We start from the raw sequence: 10781 nt of genomic DNA, 5'->3' as shown, positions 1-10781 counted from the left end.
AGGGGGGGGGGGCTCCGCAGTGTGACAGCCCTGGTCGGATCGAGTTGTCAGTGACCGGGTTGGCTCGCCGTGAGCAGTGCGCGGGACAGAGGGCAAGGCCAACGGGGTAGGCGAACAGACTGCACTCTAGGGACAGGGTGGATATGCGAGGTGAAAGTCGGTCACGGTCGCGGTCACGGTCGCGGTCGCGGTCGCGGTCGCGTTCACGGTCACGGTCACAGTCGCACTCGCACTCGCATGGAGGACGGAGACGGAGCGGACGGAGCAGGAGAGAGCGGCGCGGAGGTGGACGGAGGGAGAAGGAGGAGCTAAGGGAGCAGGCGTATGCTGCTGCTCTGGCGTCCAAGGAGGCTGCACTGCGCAAGTTTGCCCGACTGACCCAGATTCCGTATGATGTGGTGGCTGGCAAGGCACCCGCCGCACCGCTTGCACCGCCGCCAGGCCTCCCGCCACAGGCTGTACCGCCACAAAACCCCCCGTCACAGGGTGTGGCTGCATCGGGAGTGGGTGGTGCTGGTGGGCCGCGGATGCATCCGTCGCGGATGGCGCGGCTGCAGGGCCGACCGGGCATTGCTGGCGGGCTAGGGCTGGCGCCTGCGGCTAGCGGCGGCGTTGCTCTGGCTGCGCCGGGTGGGCAGAGGGTGACAGTGACGGTACATGTGCCCGACGCGGTCTCGCTGGGAGTCATCGGGCGAAAGGGCGAGACAATCGGGCTCATTCGACAGACCTCGGGCGCGGAGATCAAGGTTGCAGAGCGGGAGGAGGTTGTCGATGGCATGCGGTGGATCCGGATTACAGCGAGCTCGCGTCACGAGGCCGAGCAGGCCGTCCTGATGGTCTACAACAGCGCCATCGAGTACGGCGCTGCCCATGGCGTCAAGCTCTCCATGCCGGCCCGTGATGCAAACGGCTTTGTCGGCCCGGTTCTGGTGTAGCAAGAGTAAACGAGTGAGTCGCTCTCCAGCAGCTATTAAGCGCCCTGACGACATCCGATGGATGGTCCGCGGCTTGCCGGTCGGTCCCTGCGCGAGCGTCGCTCGTGACTGCCGCTGCCGTGCGCGACGGGCACTTCTCGCGACATGTCGGGCGAGGTCGAGTTCCTGGGCACGCCCCTGCCACTCGAGGTGAAGAATGCCATGCCACTGATGCGCAAGGTGCCCGGGCCAGCCTTTACCGCCCTGCTGCAGGGTGTGGTGCTGGGGACAGAGGTGCCCGAGTCTGTTATGGCCGCCCTAGGCCCTGACGCTGTCGACATTGTGTACACAGCGTTGCAGGTCATTGTCGACGCTGCCGTCCGCCTCCAAGTCAAGACCATTGACTTTCAGACCGCCATGCGCAACCTCAACATGCCCGACGCATACATCAAGACCATGTCCAAGGTTCTCCGTGCAAAGTACGTTCTGCAGTGTACACACACACCTGGACTCCCCCTCCCCCCTCCCCCCGTCACGTGCTGGGTCGTTCACCCTCTCCTCCCGTCACTCACGCGCTTTCCCACACTTCCCACACCCGATGTTGCTTCTTCTCGTACCTCTCGATCTGTGTCGTTTGCAACTGGCTGGCTCTGTCTGGGCGGCGGACAGGCGGTCGGAGATGATCGCGTCGCGGCTCGACTCGCGCATCTCGTACCCGTCGATCAAGCGGCTGCGGTGGCGGGTCGACGTTGCCATCTCCACATCAGCCATGACCCGGGTCCTCAAACCGGCCATCCTGATGGAGCTCTCGCTCTCGGACGGAAGCAAGAAGCAGTTTGAGGTGAGCCAAGAAAAGTTTAACGACCTCCGCTACAACGTCGCCCTCCTCCTCAAGGGAATGGAGGATGTCGAGGGCAACGTCATCATGAAGAGCAAGAAGGACACACTCAAGCGATGAGCGTTGACCGGCGTCGTCCGGCGCAAGCAGCGTCGATCATCGTCGATCATCGGCGAGCAGCGAGGCAAAGGTACTTGGTAAACTGGCCAGGTGGGCATAGATAGCTTGTAGATCCAGCACTCCCCCACCACACACACACCAAGCTCCCTCTCTCCCTCATGCAACCGTGTCCAGCATCCGATCGTCTGCATGCACTGGCATGGCGCGGGAGTTGCCGAATGGAGCACTTGCCAAAAAACCGCTGAAGGAATCGAAGCTCGTGATTGGATAGCCGCGAAAGCACCATTTCTCTCACCGCTTTGTACGTTGCCACCTCCACCTCCCTAGCCCCACCCGACCACCCGACCACCCCGTTCCCCTCCTCCCCTTCGTCCCTCATTGAAGCCCCACTTCGAGAAGGAGAATATGCATGCCTTGCTAGTGTACGTAGAAGCTTGTGTTCCAGGCCTGGCCGTGCATGCTACGTGAGCCCCCCCCCCCCGCCTCGTGTTTTATTTGGGCCCGTTTTCCCTTCTTCACGATGTGATCGAATAGAAATGCGAAGGGCATCCCCGTTTGGGCGAGAATGCCGGAGGGGGGGGGGGAAGGTGGGTTGCCACCGGCGGAGCAAAGTGGGGAAAGCGAGTGGCGAGCAAGCCGTGGTGACGACCTGTTTCCGGTATTCCGTGACAAAGGGCTGCGAGGTTGTCGCGGTGGAGGCAGCAGGGCGGAAGGAGGACCAAGAGCAGCTGCGAGGCATGGAACGACGGGCTGGGGGGGCCAACGGCAGGCTGGCGAAAATTCATTTTTTTTTTGTTCGCCAAGCGGGCGGGTACGGCGGCAAGAGACTCACGGGAGTGGTGTGACCTATGGCGGGTGAGCAGATCATGCCTATGACTCTGGATGAGTGCAAGACCAAGGTGACTGAGGCCATCAACAAGTACCAGCCGCAGATTGCGCAGCATCTCGGTGGGTCTGGCCCTACGTTTGAGGTCGACTGGGACTCGTTCGAGGCGGCCAACAACCCCGGGCGTGTGTTCTACCACCTCACGTCGTGGACTGGGTGGTACACGTTTGGGTATGTTGAGGATGCGATCAAGGACTGCGTCAACAACTACGACGGGCAGGACAAGCTCTCTGCGCTGGACAAGATCATCTTCCGGCACAACAACGACGGGCTCCCGCGTGACGACCGGTGCAAGGTGGAGGGCAACGACCTTGTGATCACGACGTCGTTCTGCTGCTACTGGCACTGCTTCTACCGGTCGGACATCACTGTGGCGCTTGTGATCCACTATGAGCTCCACGAGGGGTACATCACCAAGATCAACGAGGCTGCGGCGGAGGCGTCCGAGTCTGGTTGGGGCGGTGTGACGTGCGAGACCGACTGGGACACGTTTGACTTTACGGAGGAGGCTGCGTCCGAGTTTGAGGGCAAGAAGATGAAGGCTGTGGCACTCAAGAACGCGTCGTCGTGGAGCGCATACTACTCGTGGCGGCCGGTCAAGTGGGCCGGGCAGGGCGGATGGTACGAGGACTATTCGGACGAGGAGAAGCAGACTGCGTTCTCAAAGATTGTGATCAAGTGTGGGCGGTACCAGCCGCCACCGGAGGGCGTCTCGTACTGGTGGCACGACCAGTCTGTGGTCAAGTACGGCATGGAGTCGAAGGTGATGACGATCAAGTCGCTCTTTGCGCATGACCGGTACTCGTGGCACTACGCGTCGTCGTGGGACATTCGGCGTGTGTCGAACCAGGTGCTCCGGCTCTTCCGGTTTGGCAAGTTCGAGGAGATGGACGCGGACGCACACGACAAGAAGATCGACTTTCTGCGCTCGGTCTGCACCTCGTGGGAGATCCGCCGCGGTGACTTTGACTGGCTCCGCAAGATCCTCAACTACCCGTGCTTCTACCCCAAGGACAACCACGAGCGCAACGCGGCCAAGATTGTGGTCGAGTACATCAACACGCCTGCGTACCGTGAGAAGGCGATCATGGAGGACACTGCCGAGGACGAGCGGCAGGCGCTCATCGACCGCGGGCTCGACCCGGAGACGCCCGAGGAGCTCATCGGCGGCTGGCTTGTGACCAAGATCAACTGGAAGGGCATGCAGCAGGACCGGATGGTGGTGGTCACCGACCGTGCCACGTACACGGCGGTGCCCAAGTTCAAGGGCAAGCTCAAGAAGGCCAAGAAGCTGCACCGCATCTCGCACCAGTACTACTCGTACGTCAACGTGGGCGAGTTCAAGACCAAGGCCGGCGGCGCGCCGTCGGTGACTGGCGGCTCGCTGCCGGGCAAGATGCCGAACATGCCGGACCTGCCCGACGTCAACCTTCCCGACGCGCCTGACGTCAACCTGCCCGACGTCAACCTGCCCGATGTCAACCTGCCCGACGGCCCGGACATCAACCTGCCCGGCCGCGGCGGCTTCCGTGGACCGCCGCATGCGATCAAGTACTTTACCTCGCGCCTCCGCAAGGAGGATGAGCCGCCGAAGAAGTTCAAGATGCCCAAGATCCCCAACCTGGTCGAGGGTGTGTGCGACATGCTCAAGGCCATGGTCGACAAGCTCAAGGAGATTGAGATGCCGTCGATGCCCAAGCCGTCGATGCCCAAGCTGACGTGCCCGGACCTCCTCGAGCTGTACACCAAGTGCAAGCCTGGTGGCGGCGACGACGACGACTCTGGCTCGTCGGGCGGCACGACGCGCTCGCCGTACGCGTGCGCGGCCAACCTGCCGCCGCCGTCGGACGCCGGCTCGGCGTCGGGCGCCGTCGCGTCTGCGCTCGCGGGCATGGACCTCGACGAGCCTGAGGTTGAGGAGTCGGACCCCAAGGTGCCCGGCATGCTCGAGAAGATCATCGAGAAGGTCAAGTCGCTGGGCGACATCGATTTTGGCCTGCCCGACTCGTTCTCGCTCGTCGGCATCCTCAAGGCCATCGGCAAGTCGTGCGGCAAGCTGCTCGGCGCCATTCCGCTGCCCAAGCCGCCGTCGCTCTCGCCGGGTGACGCCATCCAGAAGATCCTTGACAAGCTCGAGGGCAAGACTCTGCCGGACATGGGCTCGTTCCCGTCGCTCACCGAGTGCCTCACCCGCATGAAGGAGGACGCGGCCAACCTGTCCCCCATCCCCTTCCCGGACCCGCCGTCCATGCCGGGCAAGAAGATCCTCGAGGCGTGCATTTCGGTTGTCTCCTCCATCGAGCTGCCCAAGTTTGACCTCAACATTGCCGACTTCGTGCCGAACATGCCCAAGCTGCCTGGCCTCCCGTCGGCGCCCAAGCTGCCCGGCAACCTGCCCGGTGCGCCCAAGCTGCCTGGCGGCGGCAAGCTGCCTGGCTTCAAGTCTGGCGAGAAGCCCGTCAAGTCGGAGTTTGTCCAGCTCCTCTGCAAGCCCATCCTCTCCAAGTCGATCCAGGGCGCGTCCAAGTACGCTTGCCTCGAGATCGGTTGGGTCATCGCCGCTGCCGCCTCGGCCTACCGCCGCGGCTGGGTCTCGGGCATCTCCACCAGCGACATCTCCGTCCTTGTCTCGTTCTCCTCGGGCATCTACAACAAGCTCGGCAAGATCACCGGTATGGGCAAGTCGTCCAAGCCCTCGGGCGATGGCCCGGCTGCCGTCGACGAGGATGGCGACGACGCGTAAGCGCTTGTTGCACTGCACACACATGCATGCATTTCTCCCTCCACCCTACTACTCCACCATCTAAAACACTACGCAATGATTGGTATGGGATGCCAAAGCCGACGAAGCTCGGGGCCGAAGCTCGGGGCCGAAGCTCGGGTGGGTGCTCTGTCGCCAGTTGTCCGGCGCCAACACCTCGCCCTGGCACCTCACTCTGACGAGCACAGGCCGCTCCCACCCCCCCCCCCCCCCCCCCCCCACCCCCCACCACACACACACACCCTCCATACACACCCACCCACCTACACCGCATACATACAATGGTTACATGCACAAAGATTGTCGCCGTCGCGACCCTCGCCACCTTTGCCACTCTCGCCGCCCTCGTCTGGTACCTCACGCCAGTCGTCACCACCACACTCGGTCTGGTCATGGGAGGCGTCGACCCGGGCGCAGCCTTCCTCTTTGCCCTAGCCGCGCCGACTCGCACCACAGCCGCCTCGCCTTCATCGGACATGCCGCCATGCTGCATCGCGGCGTACTTCCCACCGCCGGCCCTCGCCAACGTCCTCCCACATCTGCTCCTCCCGGCGCCGGCCAGTGCTGCGCCGGCTGCCGGCTTGTCGCTTGCTCACTTGCCCGCCGCAGCTCTGGCGCACGTGCGGTCATGGTTGGCAGCCCTGGCGGCGGCATCACCGGTACTGTACCTCGACGCCGCCGAGCCATCGTGGGTGGCGGCCGAGCAGCGGCTGGCAGAAAGTCTGTTTGACGATTGCGAGACGCCAGCGCCAGTACGGGTCGAGCTCGACGAGGAGATTGAGCTCGGGTACGGCGCCGAGGCCCGTCTCGAGAACTGGCTCACGTATCCGCCTTACGGCCGGTCGGCACTGATGGGTGACGGTGGACTGGGAATGTTTGCGACGCGGGCCTCGCACCGGATGAAGCTCGCAAAGATCCGCAACCACCCGGTGCTGTGGGAGCTCGTCGCCAACCTCTCGCATTGGCAGGCATTCGAGCGGACTGACGACCACATCAGCCTTGATCTCTCGCCGGTGTTCTTCTCGGAGGAGCCCAACGTTGCCATGCCTTCAAAATTGACCCTGCTTGGCGTGTGGAACCACACCGCGGACGTCATTATCCACGCGCCGGATCCACGGACCGACGTCCTGCTGACGCTCGCGCGGGGTGGCCTCCTTGCCGACACTATCCTTTCGTCACTTGTCTGCTTCCATCTGCGGATCGAAGGCCTCGTGGCGTACCACGTCGGCGCCGCGCTCTCGCCCGGCCACCCGATCCGCGAGCTGCTTGCGCCCAAGATCGGGTCCCGGTGGGCGAGCAAGGTTGACCTCGCGGAGGCGCTGCTGGTCGAGGGCGGTCTCCTCGAGCGCGGGTTTGGGCTGACCCGAGGCGGCGCGGTGGCCGCGGCCCAGCATGCTTGGCGCACCTGCACGTTTGGGGACTATGACGAGTGGATGGCGAACCGCGGATTGTCAGTCTTTCGCGATCCCGCGTCGCCACTTCCGTGGGCGCACCAGCGCGCATCCGAGTGGCGCGCGCACCTCGACGACGCGGTGGAATTTGTGATTGCCGCGTACGACTCGGATGAGGCCGTTCGCGACGACGTCGAGCTGCAAACCTTCTTTTCGGGCCTCCGCATCGACTGGGGCCGTGACGGCGGCCACCTCCCACCATCGTTTGCGGTGATGAAGACCCGAACGGCGCTGACCCACGCAGTGGCCGCCATCGTCTGGCAGTGGCACTTTGCCCAGCTCCGCTCCGCTGCCATGCGCGCCGTTGGCTTCAACTACCAGATGGCCTCCATCCTGGCCCACCAGCCGTCACCCCAGCTCGACAACATTGTCGGCCTCTTGCCGGAGCACATGAACCACCTGTATCCGGGTCTCGGCGAGGTCATGCTCGGGCATGCCATGCTCGAGCTTGCGCGGGTGTAGTCGCCGTGCAAGAGTCGCATTTACTCGCTAAACGAGCTGAAAGATGCTCCGGGCTCGGAAGCGGGGTTGGGCTTGAGCTTGGGCTTGGGCTCAGTGAACTCGTTAAAGTCGGCCTCAAAAGCAGCGCCAAAGTCGGCGTTGAACTCTGGAGCCGGGGCGGCAGGAGCTGGTACAGGGGCAGTCTGGGGTGGCGCTGGTGCGCGGCGGACGGGCTTGGGCGTGGGCGTGGACGTGGACGCAGGTACGCGACGGCGAGCATCGCGCCGGGATTGACTCGGCGCAGCATCGTCGGTCGGCGGCGCGATCGGCTGCAGAGCAACGTCGCCCAACGCCACAGGCTCGTCAGCCGACACTGATTCAGGGCCCGGAGCGACGGGCTTGGGAACTGGCTTTGTGTCACCTTGGTCGTCATCGTAGTACGACGAGTAGCCGCCGGAGGCGGATCGCGCGTCGTCGCCAAAGGCAGGCTTGGACGGCTTGGCGGGAGCTGCGGATGCGCCGGCCGGACGATGCTCAGAGTCGGCTGACGCCGAGGCGTCAAACGAGGCTGTCGACGGCGAATCGCCGGCGCGGGCAGCCGCAATTGTCTCGCTCGCGTTGGCAGCGGCGGCGGCGGCGGCCTTGCGCCAGGCGTGCTTCTTGTAGGCGAGAACGGCAACAACGACGATGGCGCCAAAGGCAAAGAACCAGACCAGGATGTGCAGGTACCACGGCGATACCGCGATGACGAGGCCGTTAAGCGAGACGACGAGGGCGAGGAGCCAGTTCACGCCCTGGAGTGTGTCGTGGGTCGGGCGATAGCAGGTGGCAGCCTCGACCGAGCGGGTCATAAAGGCAAGGGCGAGCTGGACGACGGCCGAGGCAAAAAGCGCCACGCCACCCCACATGTGTAGGGCGTGGGCGCCGTTTGAGCCGTCGACAGAGGCGAGGCCCATGACCACCACAACAAAAGTGACGAGCACCCCGAGGGCCTCGGCGGCAAAGAGGAGGCCCGGGCGGCGGTTCGGCAGCACGTCCGACGGGAGAACCATGCGTGTGACGACGTGGCCAGACTCGTCGAGCTCGGGCTCATCCGACACCGACGGCGGGTTTGACGGCGACGGCAGGGTTTCGCCGGCAAGCCTCTCGTTGCGGCGGCGCCACATCTCGGCCCGCTCCTGATCCTTGGCCTGCTGCTTGCGGTAGAAGCGGATGTAGCGGACAAAGATGAAGGAGAGCGGCTGCATGACGAGCCAGACAACGACAGCAAGGAGACCGTGGACAATGTGGACGGTGGTGGCCTTGGGCCGGGTCGAGTCGGACACGACAGGCGCCGGTGACGAGCTGGACGGCGCCGGCGGCGGCGGTGGCGGGTCGGTCGGCCGTCGGGCGTAGTCGATGGTTGTCGCGGCATTGCCGGCAGTGTGGATGGAGAATCCGGTTCCGTCGGACGACGGCAGGCCAGAAGCCTCGATGCGGACGGCGTGAATGGTAGCGATGGGCGCGGCTGCGTTGACGTCAATTTCCCAGTCGTCGCTGTCGCCGGTGTTGAGCGCGCGGACGAGGTCGACGACGAGGTAGCCGCCCTCCCGCACGGCGCGGGAGAGCACCACATCTTGCTGGGCATCCAGCGAGGGGCGGGTGTGACCATTGACGTTGTAGTCAAATACGCAGCCTGCAGCGCAGCTCGAACCCGGGCTGTCGTCGATCCAGGCGATCCAAACGTCGGCGTTGGCCATGGAGCCCGAGGGCGAGAAGCCAAAGCCGATCCAGCCCTGAGTCTCGGCACGGAGCTGGACCGCGAGCGTGCCTGCGACGCTGTCGAGCGCCCACGAGACTGAGTAGTCGGTAGCCTGGTCGACGACGATCGAGTAAAGATAAGTTGGGACCGTTGGTGGTGGAGGCGACGGCGGTGGCGACGGCGGCGGCGACGGCGGCGGCGACAGCGGTGGCGGTGGTGGTGAAGCAAACGATGATGGTGGTGGGGATGGGGGCGGCGGTGAGGGTGGAAACGGAGGCGGCGGCGATGGCGGCGGCGGTGGTGGTGAGGCGCGGGTGATGTCGAGAACATACGACGACCAGGCGGCGTCACCGGTGACGTTGACTGCAAACGAGTTGGTGCCTGTGACGAGCGGAAGCGAGGCGGACCAGACAAAGCCGTCGCCGACGTAGCGCCACTCTTCGGACGAGTTGAGCGAGGCGATGGTGACGGTGTGCGGGCAGCCGCGGGGGTCACGTCGACACCAAACACGACCTCGGACTCGGAGGCGGCGGCGGCGGCGGCGTAGCGAGTGCCCGAGGCGGCATCTGCCGCAGGGTCAAACGGCGGCGAGAGCGCCGACGCAGCAAGGCCTGAGAGGAGGATGTCGTTGACAATGGGGCGGGTGGCGGCGCAGGAGGCGTTGTGGATGCGGGCCTCGACGTGGATGATGTACTCTTTGGCAAGGGTACCGTCGTCGCCGCGGACATCGACAACGAGCTCGTACAACCCCGATCCAGGCAGCAAGACGTTGAGGCCTGCCGGCGGAATAACAACGCCGGCAAGGCCAAGATCTTCGGAGAAGAGCTCAGGCCGACCGGGCCCCATAAAGTCAGACGAGATGTTGAGCAAGTTGGAGGTGACCAGTGCCGAGTAGTCGAGAGTTGCGCGGGAGAACGGGGGAGAGAGGTGCGAGGCACCTGCCGATGAGCCGTCGGCGTGGGCGAGGCGAACATTGTAGGCGTCGACATGGTGCATGACGCCCGAGACGGCACGGTACCAGTACGGGGTCTCTGTCACGACGACAGCGTGGATGGCGACGTGATCAGCGACGGGCGCGTTCTCGGATGCAACCGCCGGCGGATGCCATGTGGTGGCGAGTGTGAGCTTGGCCGAACGCGCGGTATGGGTGAGGGTAGCGACGGCTGAGCCGTCGCAGGTCTTGGACTTCATCGCGCCCGAGGTGATGTCCAGCGCGCCGTACCGCGGCGAAGTCGGCGACGACGCTGGGTCAGAGGCAAACAGGAGAAAGCCGCGGTAGATGGTATCAGCAGCGGAAGACTGAAGAGTCAGCGGCACGCCGGGCCCGTTTTCTGCAAAGTAGAAGAAAGCAGGCGAGGGGACGATGCCCGTAGCCGGTTTCTCGGCCCCTACCATGTCAAGGCGGCGACGATCGGAAGTGGAGGCGGCAACGACATGTACCACAGCAACACGAAAGGCCGCACATGCACACACATGCACACACATGCACACACATGCACAGAGAGAGAGACAGACATACACATACACACACACACACATGCTCCCTTACGTGAGTCTCTCTCCAACACCCTCCCCCCCCCTCCCCCCCCCCCCCTCCCCCGCCACCTCGCCTCCCACCCGTACCGTGCG

The 10781-nt window shown here is 64.4% G+C and overlaps 4 protein-coding genes across 4 annotated transcripts in view; 3 read left to right on the top strand and 1 right to left on the bottom strand.

Moving 5' to 3' along the window:
- AMSG_08078 (uncharacterized protein) overlaps positions 1 to 961 on the top strand; it is a gene marked incomplete at its 5' end in the record, with an annotated part of 1266 nt that extends 305 nt beyond the window's left edge. The window contains one exon of the mRNA XM_013899853.1: positions 321 to 961. Coding sequence (XP_013755307.1) covers positions 321 to 935 — 615 coding nt within the window. The 3' untranslated portion in view covers positions 936 to 961. The remainder of the gene's footprint in view (positions 1 to 320) is intronic.
- Positions 962 to 1078: 117 nt separating this feature from the next.
- On the top strand, positions 1079 to 1975 carry AMSG_08077 (COMM domain-containing protein 5; the record flags this gene model as incomplete). The annotated part of the gene is made up of 2 exons (XM_013899852.1): positions 1079 to 1393; positions 1584 to 1975. Coding segments are annotated over 2 exons (604 nt in total), but the record flags the coding sequence as incomplete, so codon positions are not given.
- A 96-nt stretch (positions 1976 to 2071) lies between these two features.
- Positions 2072 to 5580, top strand: AMSG_08076 (uncharacterized protein; the record flags this gene model as incomplete). The annotated part of the gene is made up of 2 exons (XM_013899851.1): positions 2072 to 2131; positions 2736 to 5580. 2 exons carry the CDS (start codon positions 2072 to 2074, stop codon positions 5499 to 5501), a joined length of 2826 nt encoding a protein of 941 aa, XP_013755305.1. The 3' UTR covers positions 5502 to 5580.
- A 1853-nt stretch (positions 5581 to 7433) lies between these two features.
- Positions 7434 to 10547, bottom strand: AMSG_08074 (uncharacterized protein; the record flags this gene model as incomplete). Its single annotated transcript, XM_013899850.1, has 3 exons — positions 7434 to 9264; positions 9481 to 9588; positions 9648 to 10547. 3 exons carry the CDS (start codon positions 10545 to 10547, stop codon positions 7453 to 7455), a joined length of 2820 nt encoding a protein of 939 aa, XP_013755304.1. The 3' UTR covers positions 7434 to 7452.
- Between the last annotated feature and the right edge of the window lie 234 nt (positions 10548 to 10781).

Source organism: Thecamonas trahens (assembly GCF_000142905.1).
Source record: "Thecamonas trahens ATCC 50062 unplaced genomic scaffold supercont1.41, whole genome shotgun sequence".
NCBI lineage: Eukaryota > Apusomonadida > Apusomonadidae > Thecamonas > Thecamonas trahens.
Note: the sequence above shows the minus strand (reverse complement) of the source record. Positions and strands in the feature narration are given on the sequence as shown.